The sequence below is a fragment of the Vollenhovia emeryi genome, unplaced genomic scaffold (genome assembly GCF_000949405.1).
Source record: "Vollenhovia emeryi isolate VEMERY1.0 unplaced genomic scaffold, V.emery_V1.0 DF939220.1, whole genome shotgun sequence".
In the NCBI taxonomy this organism is placed as follows: Eukaryota; Metazoa; Arthropoda; class Insecta; order Hymenoptera; family Formicidae; genus Vollenhovia; species Vollenhovia emeryi.
The window spans coordinates 462,809-485,910 of record NW_011967146.1 but is presented as its reverse complement, the minus strand read 5'-3'; the positions used below and the strand labels follow the sequence as shown (position 1 = coordinate 485,910).

At 41.1% G+C, this 23,102-nt stretch overlaps 1 protein-coding gene across 1 annotated transcript in view; it reads right to left on the bottom strand.

The window, feature by feature from the left end:
• Nucleotides 1-14,008: 14,008 nt before the first annotated feature.
• Nucleotides 14,009-23,102, bottom strand: part of LOC105560841 (UPF0489 protein C5orf22 homolog) — a 310,466-nt gene continuing 301,372 nt past the window's right edge. Inside the window, exons 5-6 of the mRNA XM_012010305.1 lie at nt 16,763-16,981; nt 14,009-14,236 (exon numbers count right to left, since the gene is read on the bottom strand). Of these exons, the coding sequence (XP_011865695.1) occupies nt 14,104-14,236; nt 16,763-16,981 (352 nt within the window). The 3' untranslated portion in view covers nt 14,009-14,103. The remainder of the gene's footprint in view (nt 14,237-16,762; nt 16,982-23,102) is intronic.

Sequence of the window (23,102 nt, the reverse complement as noted above, 5' to 3'; positions counted from 1 at the left end):
GCGAAAGAGAGAGAGAGAGAGAGAGAGAGAGAGAGAGAGAGAGAGAGAGAGAGAGAGAGAGAGAGAGAGAGAGAGAGAGAGAGAGAGAAGACGAACAGCGGGGCGGAGGAGGAGATTAAAGACGCCTACACCCACCTGTTGAGACGTTCTCATAATTAATTTCATTTCACACCGCCACGCGCTCGCTTTTCTCGGACAACGACGGAAAGAACGAGACTGGGACGGGAGACAAGGCCAAATAAATTAAAAGAATATATATCCTTTCGTAGAATTTTTCTCTTGAAAAATTATCCGGTGATTCCGGGAGGTAAATTTTCTCTAATGTTCAATTAACAAGGGCGCTTTCGAGAAGAAACGTAATTCCGAAACGTTGCTATTCTTACATTTACCGGCGTGGTTTTATTTCTATTTTATTACGCGCACAGCAAGTAGCAGTGTACATACTTACATATGTTCAATTACAAGTTTCACAAAGTTTTCTAAGCGAGTTCTCTGAACGAGCTCTCTGAACGATTGAAAAAATTTCCACATAGATATAATTGCAAAGAGTAATCGATCGCCGAGGCAGCATTAGTCAAATAGTTAATCGAATAAGTTAATCGCCGAGACGACGGACCCTGCGAGAGCTTTCCATCCGAGGGCGTCTGTATCCTTCGCATTATACGTGTAGAGTCTCCACCTAAAAACGTATCATCCCAACCTCGCGGCGGAAACCTTTCAGATACTCTGAAATCGCTACCTCCCCTCCCATTTCGGCCAGGGCATAGTTCGATAGCGCAGGGGGTGGCAGAGTAGGGTAAAACTTTCCTTCGCATCCATTCGGTCGCGTTTTAATCTTTCGCCGGGTTCGGAAACCCGCGGGGCCGTCTGTTCCTTCGGGTAGTTCCATTTCAATTTCATCCGTGCCCCCCCTCCGTGCCCCCCCCCCTGCCGCGTATTCCCGTATTCCAGAAGGCCAAGCGCCCTCTGCGTCCCCCTCCCACCCCTTCCTCCTGGAAACCTCGAAACTCTCGGAAGAAGCAAGGAGTTTGGTATCTACATTATGCTGATACGAACCAACTACGTTTCATCCGCCTCCCCGATGTGAAGTCACCCCACCGCCGCCCGCCACTCCTCCCGCGTTCTCGCCACCCTCTCCGATGTCTCTTCCCAGCGCCATGCGTTTCTCCCTCTTGACTTTTCATCCACCGCACTCGTGCCGCCGCTCCTCCGCTGTTCTTCCCTCTCACTTATGACGTCATGCATTGATGCAGGAGAGACGCGCGCGAGATAATGGAAGAGATTCTCTCGCGAGAGACGCGCCCCGTTGCGAGGGAACGGAAGGTCGCCGCGGCGAATGTTCCTCGGGTCCGCTGTCGCGAGTCAGGCGGGAGTCTTCTTTGTTTGCAGAAATATGTTTGCAGAATGTTCTCTCCAGAGATGAATGTTTTATCCGGGAGATTAATTTTTCTGCATGCGAATGATGCGGAGCTTGACTGAATGTATAAAAAAAAAAACGTACGTGTATAGGAATTAGCGTGTTGAGAACGATAATGAAAGAACTATTTATTTCAATAAAACACGTGCCGTGTCACAGAAGTGAAGGCCGCAGGACATATCTACGGTCGCTTTGAACAGCATGGCGAAACAATATTAATAACGAAGCTCGAGAAAGACTGCAGAATATTATTACGTCGTGAATAATTTTTGTTAAGTTGGAGTCACTAGTAATAATGAATGTAATAGTATTACAATATGGATTGAATTGCACGTGAAAAATTCGACTTTGTTCGTCATTTCAATTTTAATTTTAATAAATCAGAAATAATTATCTTTATATAATCGCGATGCTTGCGCAAAAAAAATTTTTATCGTTAATCCTCGACTGCTGAATTTACTTGCCATACTTTTTTTTAAATTAGAAAAGAGCGATCGACTTATACGATAATGCGATACGTCCTAAAACTGATATTATTATTTAGCAGCACGGGGTGGGACAACTATACAGAATTGTAAGAAATGGCATACGTATGTTTACCTATTAGCAAAATACCCTTTTATTATTGAATGGTAGAGTACATGCGGTAGCGTAATTTGGGCAGCACCGAGAGTTTGCTTACTCGATTTATACAGCAGGAAACCGCACGAATGAAGACGAGGCTGAGCCACGCGGAAAATTGATACAACGGAAGCCATTGCATGGGGGAGGGTGCTGTCCTTTTTCCGCGAGAATTCACATAAAATATCGATTCGCCGTTTCGGCATGAAGCGCATAAATAAACGCGTTTTATTGCTTACGTTGCCTCTGCCTCGCCTCGACGACACGATTTCGCAATTTATACGACGCTCTTGTAACGCGCGAATTTATTCGAAAATGTAATTTACGCTAGCCCCCTTGTAAAACACAACGTATGCGAGCGAATCCGAACACAAGCATGTGCATCGCTTCTTCATTACATTTTTAAACAAAATTAATGTGGCAGATCTTATTCCGGTTTGAGTATAATATCGCGAAATGTAGGAGAGTAATTTCTCTCTCTCTCTTTCTCTCTCTCTCTCTCTCTCTCTCTCTCTCTCTCTCTCTCTCTCTCTCTCTCTCTCTTTTTCTCTCTCTCTCACTTTTTCTCACCGAGCGTAAAATATTTATTCAATTTACACTGGCAAACATTTTTTTCAAACTGAGTAAATAGATTTACTTAAAATTATTTTGTTTACTGAAATAAATATTTATTCTATTTAAATAAAAATATCAAATTTCAAGTATATAAATCTATGTATTATATTAAATAAATTAATTTAAATCATTAGTCATTACATTTTCTACATTCAAATAGAGATATGATGAGATATAGAATACTATTTATTAAATGAAACAATTGTTTTTGTTAAATACGAAATCCAATTTTGTTCGCTGCGGAAAATTGCATTAGTAAACATTTTATAGAATTAAAATAAATTTTTTAAATTTAAAATTATCTACTCTTTGACATTTAATGAATACTTAAATTAAAGAAATGTATATGTTTTCATTCCTTTATCATTTGTAATTTAAGTTAATAAGCTATTAGGAGCCACCTAATGAATAATTTTCTTGAGTAAGGTAATATTTTATTTGAATTAAGATATTTTTTCATCAGTGTATAAATAAAAAATTGGTACCGTACACGTGTTCCCATAAATCATATCAAACGTCTGATATAAATCTAATTTCTATCGCACGGAATTGAATTGTAGCCGCGAACGGCTCAAGTAGAAATAATTGAAGCAATTCGAAGGTAAAAATTTTCTGCGTCATTTCGCGCGACAAAAGTCGCGAGAGACGTGCGTCGTCAACGTCGCCCGGAAAACGCGAAAAAAGGATTCTCCTCCCGCGTTCCTCCTCTTCGCCCCCCCCCCCCCCTTGTCACGGGGTTCCTCCTCTCCCGTATCCTACGTCGCGCACGTCGGGAGAATTCACGCGCGATATCGATTCCGTGGCAGCGCGGAGCATATAAATAAGAAGAGTTTTCCTGCGTGCACACGCGTCACTGCCCACGCCACGTCTTTGCAGCCCCTCCAGCCCATTTTTCCGGCGTTAACGTCACGAGAGAGGTAGGGTAGCGCGGGGGTTGTACGCGGCCGAGCGTACGCGAGGGATGGCGGAGGGTACGGGGTGGACCAGGGAACACGAGCGAGTTTCGTAAAGAGAGAGGGATCGACGCGAGCGAGGGAGAGGGAGAAAGATGGAGAAAGGGAAAGAAAGAGAGAGAGAGAGAAACGAGCTAGAGGGATGGAGATTATCCTGCGGAAGTATCTCGGGTGGGGGAAAACCTACTGCCAACGGACGAAACATCTCCCTCAAAAAGTGCCCCCTCCTTCTCTTCGCTTCTCATCCTCCGTGTACCATCGGCCTGGTTGGACCCCGCACATCCACCTCCCGTATCGATTCACTCACGGACGGCGCGGATGTGCCTTCTTTTCCGCGGGAAACGGGAAATTCTATCATAGTAATAGCCGTAGGTGAAGCTACAGCCAAATATCGCCCCGCCTCATCACCGAAATCGCTAGTAATCGTCGAGTAAACGCGAACTTCGCGTTCGCCGCGTTGGGTTAATAGCAAGAAAGTAATTAATGAGACTTCCTTTAAGTAGGCGAAGTTAACTGAAGATCGAATCTTGAAGAGACTATTTTATTTTGTCGCGGCGATAATTCGCTTCAATTAGAAAGTATAAGAAATTAATTATTTAATTCTTGCAATAAGAAGAAATTAACGTAAAAAACGTCGACTTTTCAGGTTTTTTTAATTATTTATGCATTAAATATCATTATGTGTCTTGTTATTAGAGATTTCCCTTTTAGTCTCCCTCTCTTCTTTCTCTTTGAAAAATTAAAATATAGGACATTCCTATACATTCCGTATACAATTAACTCTGCCTTGTACAAGAATACGTCAAAGACAATAATTTGCAGACGTAGAGTGCAAGTTTGAAATTCGTTTTTGAACTTTATTTAAAAATCCATAGAACGATTGCGATAATTCTTTCACGTTAAAATTTCCTTGCTCCTTATTACCTGTTAGAACTATTAGCGATAACTCTTCTAACGAGTTTTACAGTTTTTTTCTCTTCCTTTGTTATCTTGATAGTTACGTCATTTTACACCTGTTACACTACAGAAAGTGAGAACAGATCTATACTTGTATGTTGTGTGATAAAATAACGTTGGGTCATTAGCTATTTATGAATGAGAGAAAATAGAAAAATTTATTAGAGGACGAAAGAAGAGCTTTTTCTCCTTCTCACACCATTTGAATGTCTCATACAAAGAGGAAAGTCCTCTATTATGAGATAGTAGGTTTTCAGCATCCAAAGTCAATCATAAATCTTTTTGCGCAACGGTTTACACGATCCAACAATAAATTTTCCACTAAATAGATTTCAACTGACCTACATTGCATTACTTATTGACAATTATGCACTAGGCGATTTAACTATTATTTAATTTTGCGCTGATGAAAGCATTGTGTACTGAAACGCATGCACTATCTTATATTTCAATTGTAACAACTTTCGATTTTTTAAAAATATTCCATTGTCAACTTTTATGCTCGCAAAATCGGCCTCCTTTGTGTACTTGTTGTTGTTAAATATAACACAAGCGGAATTATTATTTATTAAATAGATTTCATTCCACGAGAAATAAATTCATAGTTGAACAAACAAATGATGCCTATTAACTCAGCAGAAACTCTGCCATCTCATACCAGGAGCTTATCTCATAATGGGCGACTTTCCTCTAGTACTGGTGGCGTTTACGCTCTTATCAATATGCTATTTTAAATATGCTATTATAATTCAATTGTATGTTTAGTTTAATTGAAAAATGTTGTTACAGAATTGCGACAGTCTGCAAAGTGAATGGCCAACAAAATTATTTGCCTGAGAGAATAATCGCCAGGAAGAAACGAGCTAGTTTGAGATCGACGTTACAAATTGATCTGACAAGTGGGAAATAGGAGATGGAGAAGGAAGGTTGCGATTCGCGTGGCCGGACGGAAGTATAATGTTCCCAATTAATCGGCAAACTCAAATTAAAACTTGAAAGTTGTCGGCAGTCACCAAATGCGACACTCGATTTTGTAACAATGCAAAGTTTGCCTCGTTCGGCGCGGTCCTTTCGCGGAGGGAACGCGGAGAGCGGTTCCCCCGAAGAAATTATCGACTGTCTCCTTCACGGTTGTAGGTCGTGCATTGCCGACTGCGGGAAGAAATCGCCCGTTTCTCTATCCGGCGATTTTGTTTCGTCTACTGCTCGACAAACTTGCCGTCTCATCAATTACGCCCGCTGTTGCGAAAGATTTAATTGAAAAGATTGAAACGAAGCACACGCTGATTTTGCATTCTGTCGACCCGCGTCGAGAGATGCGTGAAAAGAGATTAATGTTTACGGTTATCTCAACGTGACGTTATTTTATACTTTGGAAACATGATATTTTTCCAAATCTCTTGCGCATTTTAACGCACAGAGTATTCTTATAAACGTACACAAATTAACTCCGTAATAATTGAAACTGACGTATGACAAATTGATTATTTCGTATACGTACCTGTTAATTGTTCAAGAGTAATGTGACATAAAACATAATAATTTCTCTTAACGAGACCAGTGGTGCGGCAAGACGCACGTCTCCACTCTCCGGCCTAGCTCTAGCGAGCCGCGCTAAGGAATAAGGTAAACGATTACCTTTTAGCGACAAATCCGCGGGCCAAGTTTGTGTGTAATTTTCCGCAGGAAATTTACCGCGGTACATCATTACCTGCCGCAGTCCCTTCGTCGGTGTCTCCTCTCTCGCGCGGCGCGAGCGCGACCGGCTTCTACCTTCCTCTTCCCATTTTTTCCGCCCGTCCCGCCCGCCGCCCCGGCAACCCCCGACTCCTCCCGCGCAACCTCCTCCTCTCGAGAAGCGAAAGAACGTCGTTAGTTCGCGTACCGTTGCCGGCTTGCCATCCTCCATCCCTCTATAGACGACGCGAAAGCTAAAGGAGAAAGGGGTGGCTGACGGTGGGGGTTGGTTGCCGAGGGTCGCCGTCGACCTTCTATCCACCCCCTCCCCCTCGACTCCTCCGTTCTCGCCCCTCTCGTCTTTCCATCGCCGTTGCTCTCTTTCTTTCTCCAACGTCCCCTTGCTGTCGCCTCCGCTCCCGCCGCTCGGCGCACGCGGAGCGAGGGGGCTGAAACGGGAGAGAGCGAGAGAGCGAGAGGGGGAGGGTGGGATTGTGTGTTTGAGATAAACCACCCTCCCCGTCGTCGACGCGCTGCCACGTGTGCGCCGACCATTTTGCTGAAACATAATGTAACTCGGAACGATGTTAAAATATGGCGCGGCCTTGGAATTACACGCGCCCCCGCGTGTATTAGAGGCGCGGACCTCTCTCTCTCTCTCTTTTATCCCTCCTTCCTCTCTTTCTTTCCGCCGCCCCTTCCCCCCCCCCTCCCCTCTACGTCTCCTCTTATCGGGAATAAATTCTGGCAGTTTCGCCGGGCGCGATTGAATACCATGGGCGGCGTGACGGACGGAATAAAGAATAAAAGAAAGAGAGACAGAGAGGGAGAACGGGTGCGATGGCAGTTTTCACGACAACGTTTTTTTCCCTCTCGCGCTTCGATGCACGCCACGCGGCAAAATTCCGCGGCCTGCGTTTCCGACTTTGTATCGTCGGATAGCAAGAAAATAAGCTACCCGAGGGCAGCCGTCGCGTGTCAACGACAGGGCCGCGATAAAGCGAGCCCGATTGTGATCCACTTCGACATACTCGTGTTCTTTCTCGCGCGACATTCAACGAACGTACGAACATTTGTATATGAATTATGAGAAGACGCACGTCGGTTGTGAGGCGCAAAATTTACTTTGTAAGAAACCGCACGAAAAAAAAACTGTCAAAAAATGGAAACGCAGATGCAGTCGCGTTCTTATTCATTTTATCATTTTATATGAAACATAATGATTAATAAAATACCGAATTTGTATTACGATTGAACCGAGCTCGTTTGAATTAACTGACAGTTCTTAATTTAATTAACGCGAGGGAACGTTTAACTTGCCTTGTTTTATATAATTCTTTCTGTTTTTAAATACAATTATTTATTCACGGTCGGATGTCCGGCTCCTATGTCCTTTTATTTTATTTCTTTCTAGTTTTTCAAACCTGCGAAGCGTATTTGTCCGTTTGGTTTTTAATTCAATTAATTTAGGGTAAAAGTCCACAAACGTAAGCTCATAATCAAAACTGTTATGTGTTTAATTATCGTTAATGATCACCAAGTTTCACTATTCAATTATTAATTTTCCATTTTCTCTCCAAATATTTTATTAACAAACTCCAAGTGATTGGATCCCATTATCCGCGCTAATAATGAAATAATACGCTAATGTTAGAAAAATTAGATGAGAAACCAACCAGCGTACATCCAAAAAATTAGACTCGTCGCTCTTTTCGCCTCAGGTGGCATCGCCGTTGGGAAACGCCACGCGCTTACGATTAAATATTTATAACGAACCGTGTTATATTCGTCATATCGAATCTCTCGGTCGGGAGACTCGCCGCGGGGAAACTCTATTATAACGTCGTCTTTATTTATGTGTTATTAAAACTTATGGCATAACTTCCGTTTCCTTTCTTAATCTGTCCACGAGGAAACTGTCACGGCGCCTCATGTTGTCCTGCGCATCGTGCGTATTTTCCGCTCCAAAAATTCATTTACATCCGCATTCTGCCGCGCGTAAAAAAAAAAACGAAAGATTCGGCAACGCGAGATAAAAGCAACGATCTAACCCTCTCGTTTCAAGGGATATCAATTTGCAAGTTCCTTATATGTAAAATTGCAAGCGATGGAAGTTTGCAGTTTTATGTCGCCGATGCTATAATAAAAATGGTCTTTTTTTCTGATATTTTATGCAACAGGTTTTGTACTTTCGGTGTACTTTTATTGAAAGTTTCACAGGGTTTCACTCAATTTTTGAGTATTAACAAGTGTAGAGTCTAAATATTTCACATTTTATTCAACTTAATCCACTGTCTCTTACCACACACGACAACCACACACCGTGATAGTGTCAAGAAAAAAACTTAATCTTTCTCTCAAGTCAGTCTCACCGACGTTATATCTATTTCGATTTACATCCATCGTGTCACGCCTCACGTAGATTTGCCATTTTCACAACATCCGTACGTCCGAAAGGGCCCATCTGTCTCTGATGAATTTTTACTCGAGGAGCATTTCGAGCGCGAAATGCAATTAAAAAAGTTCACGACGCGGCGAAAACTGGCTGTTTTTTTTCCCCTCTCGCGCGCCACTTTCACGTCGGGACACGGCGCGAGAGAGAGCGGTCACTCGGTTTGCGAGCTACTGACCACTCGCAGTTGCATCCGCTGCACGAGATGCATTCACACACACACACATACGCACACCGGGCCATCTCGTCGGCATCACACTGCGCCAACGAGCACGCGAAGTTTCCCCACCGACGGGACAAACGCATTTTCGCAATTGGATGTTCGAATCCGGTTGGCCCACCTTCAACTACGTGCGAAGCTTATTCTCGAAAACTTACTGGGGCGAGAAAAAGATGCCGCGAATTCAAAAAATTCGCAGAACACGACGACAACGTAGTTTCATCGATTTCGATGCGGTAAAAGTATATTTTAAAAACGTTAAACATATACAAATGCAAATCAAGTTTGAGACTTTCGATAAAACTGCTTCGCTAAAAGTTATTCCGCTATCGATGCCGTGGGGTAGATTAGGTCGATTGGAGGTGTTGCTTTTAATATCAACTCTGGTCTCCACACACGTGATTAATTGCCGGTTTACTTTTATCATATCTCGCAATCTCTTCGCGATACATTGCGATAACAACTTTACCTTAGTCCATCACAAGTATTTTGTGACTTGGTCTACTTGCACTTTCAGAACTTTATATCGTGGCGCCTTTACGCCACAATGTCTCAAAATTATCGCCCGTGATTATCGCAACTTCTTTCGTGCACGCAAAGCCCCTTGATCAATTTGCCAATTTTGAGGAACGTGTAGATGAAGAAGAAGATATTATAAGACAATTATAAGACATCTTCAATGAAGCAGTAAGAATGTAATCAAGTCACACAGTACCGTGTACTACGTTTGAAGAATGTTATATTAAAATTATCGACTGTCCGGCTGCGTGCGCAAGGGTAATAAAAAAATTGACTTGCTGCTCGTTAACCTAGCGCCACACTATTCGTGATTCGCAGTTTATCATTCGTATTTTGTTATTTGTCGTTTCGTTCGTGTTAACTTGGGCACTTTTTAATCTCTACCAGTTATTACAGGACTTGCATCGTAAGTCTACAATTAGTGAGTTTCAATATTAGTAAAAAAATCACTGTTCGTAAAAAAAAAATCCGCTCGGCTAGCGAATCACTGCACCCTCAGAAAGGATTTCTGTTACTGAGACAAAAATATTCTAGACGCATTTATCTTTCTCACAACCTCATTTAGTATAAAAATAAGACAATGTCAAAATAAAATCAATAATTCTTATTCTCCTCTGTCGAATTAAAAAAGATTGACTTACTATATTGAGACAGGAGTAACTTATATAAATAATTTTTCCCTCCATTTTACAACGTACGAAGCTGGCACCACGATACTAGACAAAAGACAATACCTGCTATCATTTTATTCTAGATTTTAGAATTTTTCATTTAAGATTCAAATAGTCCTTTCTCTATAATAAATACGATTGGCGCTATATCGGTCCTATTTTATGAGACATTAAAGTGTAATAACATTGGATCCGAAAACTTTTCCTATGCGAATGGCGAATCGCGCACGGCGAATCGATGAATTTTTACTCCACACTATTCACGAATACACGAATCACGAATCGCGCATAGTGTGGCGCTAGCTTTATGGGGTGTTTTCCAGCAAGAGACACAGATTGACACAGTTAATACAGATAATCATTTTATCCTCGTTTAACAATGGCAAACAACAAAGATAAGACGATTCACTGTGCTACACAGTGTCGCCTGTGTACGTTGCTGGAGAGCACCCGTGGTTATCAGTTACTTTTACTAGCTCCGCGCGTCCGTCGCCACTTGGTGATACGGGCCGAAACTTCACGCGGCGCGTGCTTTTTTTCAACCGAAACGCAGAGTAGTCCCGTAACGACTAGTGGACCTCTCTCACCCTTTGCTTCATTCTCCGAATAAATTCTCTCCTCTCTGTCTCTCCTTGGCCGCTCTCGCCCCACCTTCCGCCCCATGAATCTCTCAAGGCTCGAACAAAGGGCCCAAATAAATACAAATAGCGCTTTCGAACAATGGCCAAACGGTGCGGGCCTCCGCCTATGGCGTTGTCTATGCCGGCCCTCTCCTCTCGTTCCTACTCTCGTCTCGTTTTGTGCGACCGTGTCGAGAGACAGGGAGAAAGAGAGAGAGAGAGAGAGAGGAGAGACTTTTCGAGGACGACCCACGTGCAAAACGGAGTATCAGGCACGATGGGTCCCCGTGCCATAATTGGCTTTGCCTCGGCGTATCGGCCTCGCATTATGCCGTCGCGCGCATTAGCATATTCGCCTGAAGATCTCTTTCGTCACGCGCATAATCGGTAAGTGCGCTCCTCGGAGGGACACTGGACCGCGTCACTACTTCGGCTTCGCGGGAATACGTCGGATGTCACCGAGATTCTTTTAATTGGCAGTAATGGACGATGCCAATTAAAAGAACTTAATTTTTCGCGACATAATTCCCGAGTCTTTTTATGCTAAACTTTTGGATGCTGCTTTGTAAAATCGGCAAACGCAGCAAATTCTCGAAAATGTATGACAGGCAACGAAGAGAAGATCAACGTAAAAGTCAACGTAGTTAAAAGTGTGCTTATCACAGTCACTTGAAATAATGCAAAAATGCAAAAGAAGAGTGTAGACTAAACAAATATTTTGAATTACGTACTTTAGAATTGCTTTAATAATCCTAAATTTGCAATACCTTTGTTTACTCCTTAACCCAGATAAAGTATTTTTAGTACCGGTGCAAATAGTTTTGTTTTATGTTAATTTATCTCGCAGAGCCTATCGGGCGAATTCCTGCGCGCTTTTGTTTTTTTCCCCGTGCGACGTTTTTTCTTCTCTTTTATGCAGATTAGATACGGGTATGGGATTACAGTTCCAGGGCGGCTGCACTTTTGCCAGTCAGGGCTGGTTTTGAATAATTCCCTTAGAACCCACTGACACGGTGTCACCTGGATGAATGAAATGCGAACGGCCGTGAGAGAGAAGAGAAAATTGTGAATTATAAAGAGTCTGTGCGCGCTAGAACAATATTTACACTCGCTGTAACCTGGACGACAAAAGTATTAACAAGAATTTCTAATTAATTTATTCGATATTATCCTGTCGCGTCATAGTGTCTTGAAAGTTTCAGCACTTGAACTAATTTTTTCAATCTGCACTAAACGATGTACATAATTCTTTGTTTAGAGATTCACCACATGTCCATTACAAGGATTTAAATAATTAGAGTTGGATAAAGGAATACATTAATCTGCAGCCAAGGAAATATTTTCAAAGATCAAATTAATTTGTTCTATCTATCCGTACATAGGAACGCAGAGCGTTTCTCAATCAAGAAAATAATGGCATAAGTCTGGCACAATTCATATCTTTCGCGAGAAAGAGAGAAAAGAAAGAAGAGCCATTTTTGGAAAATAAGGAATTAGGAAAAGTCACAATTGTCTTTTATCTCGTCTTGTTTTCTCAACTCGTAAAATCCACCATCTGAGACGATCGCGTACCAGCGAGATGAAGTGTAAGAGGCGAAAGTAAATACGTGGAGGTGTTACATTACGAGGCGAGAGTCCTGTTGTAAAATTTCCGGGCGGGACGGAGTCGGCGGGACGGAAGGTCGCACCCGGTTTTTAATTCGAGGTCAATGACGCTCGAGGGAGACTTAAAACTCGGGCTAACGATGGGTCTGTTGACCCCCAAGATTTTTTACTCGGCCGTAGAATGAAATCGGACCACCCTGTCATTAGCATACAAAAGTCTCTCGGCTGCGGGCCGAGCGAGCGGCCCGTACGGTGCGGCGGTTAACGACAATCATTACTTGGGAGGCTGGCGACTCGTAAACTCTCTCTCTCTCTCCTCCTTCCCTGCGGTTGTTCCTTAACGTTCGCCCCTTAATCGCGCGACCGCACTTCCGCATTCACCTTCATGTTAATTCCGGCGATATCGTTCGGCAAAACCGACAATCCAACGACAAGCGTAAAAAGCCTCTCAATACGCTCGGAACATTTTGCGTTTCTCATTGAGCCTCTCATAATAGAAATTAATAAAAAGAAAATACGGTTAGGGAATAATTAAAAACATTTTATCTATCTAACTTTACAAGCATTTTAAATACAATTCTCTTACTCGATTTTAACGTGTTTTATGTAACATTGCATTTTTCGTTACAAAGTGATAAAGTTTCAATTTGTAGGTCAGTCAATTATTACGTAAGAAGAAACATTTCTAATAACACAATATTCATTTGCATGGACGGTATTGAAGCCACGCGTTTAATAAAAATTCAGATTGAGCGGGCTGCACGAGTGCTCGTGTCTTCCGCTTCCATCAATCCGTTTCAACTGGCATACGTGCAAAAAAAAGAGCATATCCACTACTCCGCAGCTCGTTGTGTGCCTGTCCACAATAGACACGTCTTAGAAGCAGTCTCACCAGGAAACGCTATGATCGTGGGAGAAGGAAGACGTTCATTTTTTTGGGCACTCCTATGTTTTTGTCTTCACCGGCAGCTGAAAGGGTTGCGCGGAACGTCGGAGGAAGGAGGGAGGGAGGGAGGGAGGAAGGGCGAGAGAGAGAGAGAGAGAGAGAGAGAGAGAGAGAGAGAGAGAGAGAGAGAGAGAGAGAGAGCTGCAAAGCGGGAGAGAAGAGACAAGACGAGAGGGAAGCTCGTTGAGACGTGTGGGAAACTGACTCAAGGTATGCAAATCTGAGACTCGTGGAACGAAGATCGGCAAAGAGGGTAGGGGGCTACTTTCGCTGCCAAAAAGGAAAAAAAACAGCAACCTTTATATCGGTATTATGCTGTCGCGTTCCACAGTGGGCCAGTGGCACCGATCTTATGCAAATCGCCCGTAGATCAAAAACTTGTCATGTCCCTTCTTCGTCCTGTCGGCCCTACAATCTCTACGAGTCTCGGAGAAGCTTGCGATGCTTTAGATAATGTAAATAACTGCCTGAGACATCATAATTGCGGGACGATTGTACGATCATTTCAAGAAATTCGAATGACACCTGCATATTTTATAATATTGTATCATTTACGATAGTTAATTGACATTGATTTAATTTTAATCTAATAAAGATTTCAGTCTAACTCGTTGTACATGCATGTTGTTTATATTCACTGTATGTCAATTCATAGAGCAATTCTATAAAAAATAAGTGCGAAGGATATGCCTGTATATATATTTTTGTATAATATAATTAATAGCAGAAGACGAATTTGCTGGTTAAATCTTTATTTGACAATCTGACAAAAGGGGATTAAAGGATAAAAGGAAAGGAATACAATACATGCTTACATCCTTTTTGAAAAATCATTGTTGCTCTTCGTCTTGATAAATCAATTTGACATCGATTTCCGACCCCAGTCGTTCGCGAAGTTGGTCGAGAACGTCAATTTGAATTTGATCGACGTTTTCGACAGGAGTGTAATCGTCCTCACTAGATCTGCAACAAAAAATTATTAACAAATAGAATTAAATCAGGACCATTATAAATCAAGTATGAAACGAGCAGCCTATTAGGTCCAAGCAAGATGTAGATAATCAAATAATATAGTATGTGAATTTTTATACCGCTCTTTCCACCTGTACTGCGCGCCGGTTTCTTTTCGAACATATAACACAGGTTTTCGTTTAGATGGAATTATGTGTCGTCAGCAAATTTACTTATTTAAGTTGATGAACGAAATCTAATTATTTCAAATGCTGTATAAATTATTATTAATTTAATCATAAACATAGGTACTAAAAAACACAGCTATCCTGATTCTATATCTAACTTTATAGACTTATTGTTAGAACATCTGGCTCTGTGATAATATATTACCACTCAAAACCATCTTATTATATATTTTTCCTTTCTATACATTTTTTATTAAACTATGATTTTCTCTAATATAAAATAATTCTTGGTTTATTAAAGAAATCAATAGTGAAGTAAAGCAAGATTCATATTGTTCAAGTGCTCAATTAATTGCTAGCACAAAGAAGTAAAATAAAAACGATAAAAAACGGAATGCCAAACATAGAAGTAGATCATTAAAAGAATCGTGTTCTCTAGGTATTTACTTTTGCTTTCACTTTTCTTCAATCCTTTACTTTTCTACGTTATTTTCACTTTTTCGCCAATTCAACGCTTCTTCCATTTGCTATTTCGCCCCTCGTCAATTTTTGTCGCTGATTGTTTAATCACCGTTTGGTAAACTACAAGAGAAACTGCAAACTGTTCAGAGACGATATCCGGCAGCGTTTCCGCGTCTCCCCCGGAAACTAATGTGCTGAAATGGGGGTTGGGAACAGCGAAGGGTGGAAGCAAGTCGAATGGGGTGGAATCGATTTTTTTTCCAGCTTCTGCCGGAAGTTTGAGCAGAATCTCCGTACATTCGTTACCAGATGGCGCCAAGTCACTTACTTTAGAATTCATTAATTATAATGCATACCTATATGCATGTACATACATACATGTATGCATATAACGATAGCTGTGTATTAAGATTTAAGATTAAAGCATGCATCTACCACATCAATTATAATTCAAAATGTATTCATATTAAATAATTACAGAAACAGATTATTTTAAAGAGACAGTATAAGGCATTCAAAATAATGTATTTTTCGAAAAGATATGCATCTTTTATTTTGTAATATTAATCATGTTAGCACCCTGTCTCTAGTATTTATTTCATTATCCGAGAAAATATTTTCTTTAAGTTTCGTGGGACTTTTGAAAAAGCAAATTCGTTACAAGTTGCCACAAAAGTTTATTTTCTAGTTTATCTAGACGTATGCATTTTTTTCACACGTGTCCTTTTCACATCTGTGACAGGATCCTTTTTATCATTTGTATACATTTTACATCACAAAATCAACGTGCATGATATATTGATAAATGTGTCTATAAATGAAGAATAAATAATATTGTCCGACATTTGTTTCAGATACATCTCCATTAACAAAAAACAAATACGTTAGTATTAGAAGAAGCAAATTTCCGTATTTAGAAATTTCGCAAGTTCAAGCGTTGTCGCTAATTATTTTAGCGAAGCGACGAGATAAAAGGGTGAAAAAAGAAATGTGCAGCATTTTACTTCAGGAAATCGGAGGTAGGGACATCTAGCTATGAAACACGAAAGTTGGACGGTTTGATTTTGTGCACCCCTATGCGAAACCCACCCTTGCCTATCTGGAGGGTGGGGCTTAACGGTATACCCGCGATCCTGAACCCACCCCTCGGACAGCCCCGCCGTGTCGTCCCTACAAGCCGCCCTTCTTCTCTATTTTGTGCCCACCCAACATCTTCTTCCGCGCCATCTGCGGCATCGCGGGCTTCGATTTCGAAGCACGCATGCAAAAGCGGGACAATATAATTTCAGTCGGTTGGAACCGTAAATTAAGGCTAATTTGTACGACCCGAACTTTTAATTGTCGGTGTACGCACGAGACGTTACCGCGATCGCTAATTTTGGTCCTCCACCTTTAAGAGAGGCGCGCAACCCTCTCACCACAAAACGATTCCTGCACGCTCAACTGCATCTGCTAATTTATCACACGTGCAGTTATTACCAACTTGTATTATTAACAAGCGCACATGGTATCACACTTCAATAGCATAACGTAAAATAATTACAATTCGATCTTATTGCGGTAGAGTTTTCGAAGTAAATCGAAAGATAACACAGAAAATAAAAGTTTACATAAAATTAAATTCATTTTATACCTAAAGACGCCTGCTAAGGAGATTCTCATAGAAATCGATTGCTACGTATCATTAGTTTATAGAAGATTAATCAATAAACAAAAATTGACTGAAGATATTAACTACATATTCTATATTATTTTTGCATATTCCTCGATAAATCTCGTATACTATTTCACTGCAGAAAGAAATGTGATTTATATGGTAGAGTAAATTTCTAATTAAATTTTTAACAAAAACAGATTGCACATACATATATAGGAAGAATGAATCTACCTGGCTACGGTGACGATTGTTGGAGATGTAGGAAGAGCCGCCAGAAACAGTCTGAACGTTCCATTGATCAAGCGATCGAGATCGTTGGGTTCCGTCACGTGGTCGGGTAGAACTGTGTCATCTATAGTGCAGCCTGCATTATACACTAGCATCCAGTCGATTTCCGGGTCTCTATAGGCGCTTATTACCTCTTGAAAAAGCCGATCCACGGCTTCGTACCTGGAAATTGCAAGGCATAATTACGTTAGTATAATTATTATAGAGTCGAGTGAGCTTGGTTTAAAAAAACTGTAATAGTTTCTAATCTTGCGTTATTATAAAAATTAAACAGAGATATAAATTATAAACGTCAATCTCATTAGGTACATGCTTCTGCTATGTGCATATTTCCGCACTTGTTCTATTTAGATTACGTTATGAGACGTCCCAAGCAACACGTATGTCTAAAAGACGACTTAAGCCAGTATTCATAGTCAGATCTTATATTTAAGACTGTCTCAAGATCATCTTTACATACTCCGTAGCCAATAAAAAATGTTCCGTACAGCATCTTTAGATAAATTCAAGACGGTCTTGAATATAAGATTCGACTATAAATATCGACCTCAAAGACGTATTTTAGACATGCGTGCTGTACGGGGTGTTTTAAATGCCGATTTATTAAACTAATTAAATATTTTTATATTAATTGTACAATTACGTGAAATCAGTAACTATGGCTACGACATATTAATTGTATTACAGAGTAATGAACATTTGCCCGAAGCTTTCGTTAAAAAGAGAAGAAGCAAACTTTCTTCAATGAGACAAAAGCGCTTCATTTACGGAAAGGTCGATCGCATAGGTGATTTGTAAACTTTATCGCGGACGCGCGTAACGATGGGCGAAGGCAGGCGGAGGACAAAGGTGAACGATGGAAAGTTTATAATGCCCCAACGATAGCACGTGGCTGCAAAAGTTGAGGTATTTCCTGAAGGCACGCGACGAAAGTTAACACGGCCACAAGAACGGTTCCGGGTGCTTGTAATTTGTACTTCTCCGTTCCTCCACGGGCGCTCTTTATCTCCCTCCCTCCGACTCCCTTATACCGCCCTCTGCTTTTACTCTTATCTGATCACAAGTTTTCCTCGTTTTCTGCAGCTGCAATTCCTGGCGCGGCACGATCGGACGATACCTCCGTTGACAAGCAGGGGCCGATCATCTGTTTTTTATTTAGATTACCGATAATGATATCATTGAGGATGACGATGCGGGAATCGCGATGGCGGGCTTCGTAAACCTGCCCCGTAATAGGACGTTTTTAAGCGTGCTGCGATACTCACGTAGACTGTTATCATCATTAGTGCTTCGTGGATATACCAGGCGTTCTAGTTACCGTCACAAATTAAGCTTTAATAAAAAAAAAGCAGATTGAGATAAAATTCTAATTTTTATTTATATTTACAGAACTTCAATCAACTTCAGTCAACTTCGGTCAACTTCAGTCCAAGTGATACTTGATACTGAAAATTCGTAAAAGAGATGAATGAAATATCACGCTTATCGAAACTTTTAACAAATTTACTGCAAACTGAGAGGAGAGAGAGAGAGAGAGAGAGAGAGAGAGGGAGAAAAGGGGAGAATAAAAAATACCGCGATTAATACTCGATGGAGATTAGAAAACGAATTTCCGAGTGTGACACGCGTATCGATGCAGATTTCGATAAGAGAAAATCGAGGGTGTCTTTCACAGGGCGGCGGAATACGAGCCGTCGCGCGACCGAAATATAAATTAGCCGGCGCACGCCGCCGGAAGGTGGGACACTTTTGATATTAATAACGGAAACGCACGCAGGCCCTCCACGCTGTATCATTTCACCGCTGACGCACGGCCGGGGCGCATAATTTTCGAATTAAGTTAAGCGGTCTTGGGTTTAGGTGATCACGGTAACCGAACCGTCCGTTCGTAATAGGCGTAATTGGTGAGAAGATAGTCTTTCCTTTCCCTTTTCCCTTCTTTGTACGACGGTACCAGGTGCGCGGCCCAGCAAGCGGCGCGCACCTCGGTCGCTAACGCGTCAACTGTTTATAAGAGGAGGCCCATCGTCGGGCCTCTCTCGCCCACTTTTTCCTCGCTGAATATTAATTATTCCTCTGAAAGTCGCACCTGCCCTAGCCGCCTCTGGGCCGGACACACGTGAGCCCGCTTCTTCGTATCTATCACGGCTCGTGATTCCCACCGCAGATTATCCTGACAGTTGGGTAACAATGCCGGTTAACGATCGATCTCGAGGGAACGAGAACGCCGTTGCGTCTTCGTACGTGTAACTTGGTGCGAACAACGCTGCAAATGATTCTCTCTTGCGATTCGCAGCAGCAACCACCTAATAATTCTTGGAGCGCCGCGAGGATACTTGAGATAGTTTGGTCAGAACAAATACGAAGTGGCCAAATACCAAATGGCTGAACGCCAAATACTTGGGTATGTTAAGAAAAATTAAGGCTACCGATCATGTTTGCACGATATTTACAAAATACAATTTTTTTTTCATAATAATTGATCTAATAATCATGATTATTAGACGCATCTGTTTGTAGTGATCCGAGAAGAGATGATTTAAAACAGAAACAGTTTTGCACACGTCTTGTTTATTTAATGTAATGTTGCCAACAATATTGATAAAAAATCAGAGATGTTCTCTGATAAATACAACATAAACTGATTAATGCTTGTGTACGAAAAAGATACGGTAAACACAGAAACTGTAAAATGAAAATGTTACTCATAATTTGTGAAGTGTTGTACAAATGATAAATGAAGTCGGATGTATTATTCATTGTGCATTTTACTATTGCACAAATATTGTTTTAGCATGATTACAGCGTTTCGTTAAAAAAAATAATTTTTGAACGAGAGACATGATCGATGACGTTTAAGTATCGTTGATAGGTATAATTATAGATGAGTTATTATACCCAGCGCAAGGATATGTTTTAATGACGCGTGTTTCGTGAACATTTAATCTTGAAAAGCGAGATCGCATCGTTAGCGCGATCCATTAAGAAGCTCAAGATTCGAGAAATCACTAGGTTTACGGCCCTCTGATTCTCCTCGCGTAATTCAAATTTAATGCCAGCAATTTAGGACGCTCGGAAGTTGCAGATAATTGTGGAATTCCGACCTTTGTGAGATGCCGGGTGCATTACACGGGAAGACCCTTGCTGGTGATATGATGAAGATAATGTACTAATTGCAAACTCTACTTGTTAGTGTGGCTAATTTTAAGAAATTAACAGAAAGTTTTAAGAAATTAACAGAAGCAAGAAACTAGCAGGCAGAACTAAAAGATAAATAAATATCACAATTAAATCTTTAATAACAACATTTAGTTAATTTTGGCTTTATAATGCACATGGTTCGAACGTACTATACTCTTTCTATGACTGTACACAATACACTGCGAATATATTGTATTTCTTACAGTATATTATTTCTCATATATTTTCTCAGGGTATGCTGTAAAATATGTCTTTCAATGTCCCAGATAGCTAAGCCTGTCGAAGTTTTCGTTAAAGGGACGCACGACATAGCACTTTCTCGTAAAAAGTAAACCGCACACGGTCTTCTTATAAAGTGATAATATATTCAACGATATCATGGCATTTTAAAGAACTTTATGAGTTTTTTTTAAATTTTACTATACATTTATCATAACATTTCAAAAAACTTTTATAAGTCCTTCAAAATGCCATGTTGTCCCATAATTACATGATTTTCAGGGTAAATTTTAAGGGAAAATTCTTTCCGTGTAGAATACATTACTGTTAAGCCTGTCAGACTACGGGTTGAGATTGAGATTAAATTAAAATTGGACTAATCAGAGTAAAATTCACTAAACTTGAGGTTACCAAATTTTACTCTGAATGGTCAAATTTCAATCTAATCTCAATCTCAATCCGTAGTCTGATACGGGCTTCAAGATAATACAGTGACAGACTGTATTCATTTTATGGTACACGATTAAACTATTACAGTAATTAGACGAAAATATGCATTACAGAGAGGTTGGAGACATAAATTTATGCGTCTTACGTAAGAGATAATAAGAGAATTTCTGTACATAAATTCACGACGGTAAAAATAGATGACAAGTTTGTTTCTCGCTTGAGTTCATATTAATTTTATTTTAATAGAGATTTATTTTGAGATATACACAAAAAAATGTAACGCTAATACCAAAAGATTGCGACAAACGATAATCATCCTTGACATTCTTTTAGGGAAAGGATGTCAGCATCAAACTTGCTAAAAAATTTTAACCCCCTCCCCCTCTGTTTCTTTTTTCCGACATTATCCGTGACACTGTGTCGCTCATAGTGAAACGTCGGATTTTTGCGCATTGCTATTGTGTATTTTATTCTCAAGATCCTGCTGAAAATCAGGGCTGAAAAAACAAACAGGACGTGAGATGTGGTGGATCGTGATTTGTTACGTGTATGAAATATTTTCTTTTTCGTCCTTTATATTACTGACGGTAGTCGCGCGAAACGATATCGAGCGGTAGGGTATTATCCGCATGCTGTCACGGCTACAATTATATACGGCGGCAAAAACGATCGCGAGATCTCTTTGGATCTTTTTTTTTTGCACTTATTCCAGGAAGCAGATGTCACGAGAGAGACTAGCACCAACGCATCCGCCTCTGTCTGTACGATTCATATTTTTCGACGTGTGTGACCGACCGGTTTTGTTATTTTCCACTCCCCCCCCCCTTCTCTCTCTCTCTCTCTCTCTTTATCTCTATCCCTCTTTTTTGTAACACAAGCCACTACGTCCTCGTTCCAACGAGTGCGAACGAGAGGAAGAGATGGAGATAGAGAGAAGAAGAGGGACCGGAATAACGAGGAAGGAAGCGAGATACTACTGGTCCACGCTGTCCCGACGAATGAGTTAACGGACAATGGCGGTCCACGTTGAAAAAATAAAGGAAAGAGGGACGTTGAACGAAGGGCGGGGGCCCTCATTACGAAGGGCGCCCCCGGTGTGTTTGTCGATAAGGGGGCCTATATGCAAATGGCCGTCCGTCGCCGGGCGCGGCGGAAAGAAAAAGTTTCCCTCTCTCGCCTGCTGCCTCTCCGTTCGTCTCTGTCTCTCTCTCTCTCTCTCTTTCGCTCTATCTGTTTCCGATGCCGCTTCTCTCGGTGCAAGAATAATGCCCTCCGACAGCACGCCCGGGCGGGAACGGGGAGGGGGGGAGGATAGGGAGGGTATAATGTATCGTAATCAGATGATCAATTATTAAGAGCGCGGCAAAAAAACAACGAGGGTTGACGTACGAGCGACAGGACAGGAACGTATCCGGATGCGAGGGGGGGCCTTCGTTCTTTTCTGTATTCGCGCGCGATCCATCTCGGCGTCTCCCCAAGGCGGCCGACATTCGATACGCGTTTTAAGGTTTCACATCGGAGCGAGTCGCCAGACGCGGGTCCGCGCATTGTCTTATCGCGAGGGACACATCGCCAGAATTTCATACAGAATTTGATTACGAATGCTTCTAACGTTTATGTAATCCCTTTCGCGGGTTGCAAGATAGTCACCGAACTCGTCTGCGACAAGTTGCACAATGAATGAAGTATCCTTCGTGATTGCCGAAAATATTTATGCCGATAAAATGAGTAGAACGGTAACCGTAACGTCTCTAAAACGCCTGAAACTCTTTTCAGGATGAAAGATAAATGTAAAACGTGCTCATTCTCTCCAGTTGAGGTCAAATTAATACTTTCGATCTTGTATAATGAACATTTTTTATTCCGTGTATACAACGGGATTATTATTTGAGCAAGTTATTAAAAATTCGTGTAATAATTCTTGTACGTGTCACTTGCGTAGATTTCACGATAAATTTGCGTAACGGAAAAATTGCAAGGAAGTTAAACGTTGTTGTATGAAGGAGTTGTTGACTCGACCTCTCCTCTGGCCCGATCTAACCGAACTTGTTTTACACGAATGTTTGCCGAGCGTTAGGAAAATGCGTCGATATCGAGTTACCGATCTATAATGGATATAGACCCAGCTGCGTTCACGCGTATGATCGAAGGTAAACGTTTATTATGCGTGACCCGAAATTTCCGTTATCTATTACCATATGCTCTGAGATGATAATGAAGCGAACACTGTTTTTATATTACATATACTTATTATGCATCAGCGATCTATAAAGAGCATCTTTCTTTTTCTCTTCCAAATGACACGTGAATAATATCCCGATTATATTAAAAGTTTACACAATCGGTACTTTTATCTCTAGTAGCATATTATAAACAATTCCTAATTAAATATGCAGCAACCAAACTGAAGAAA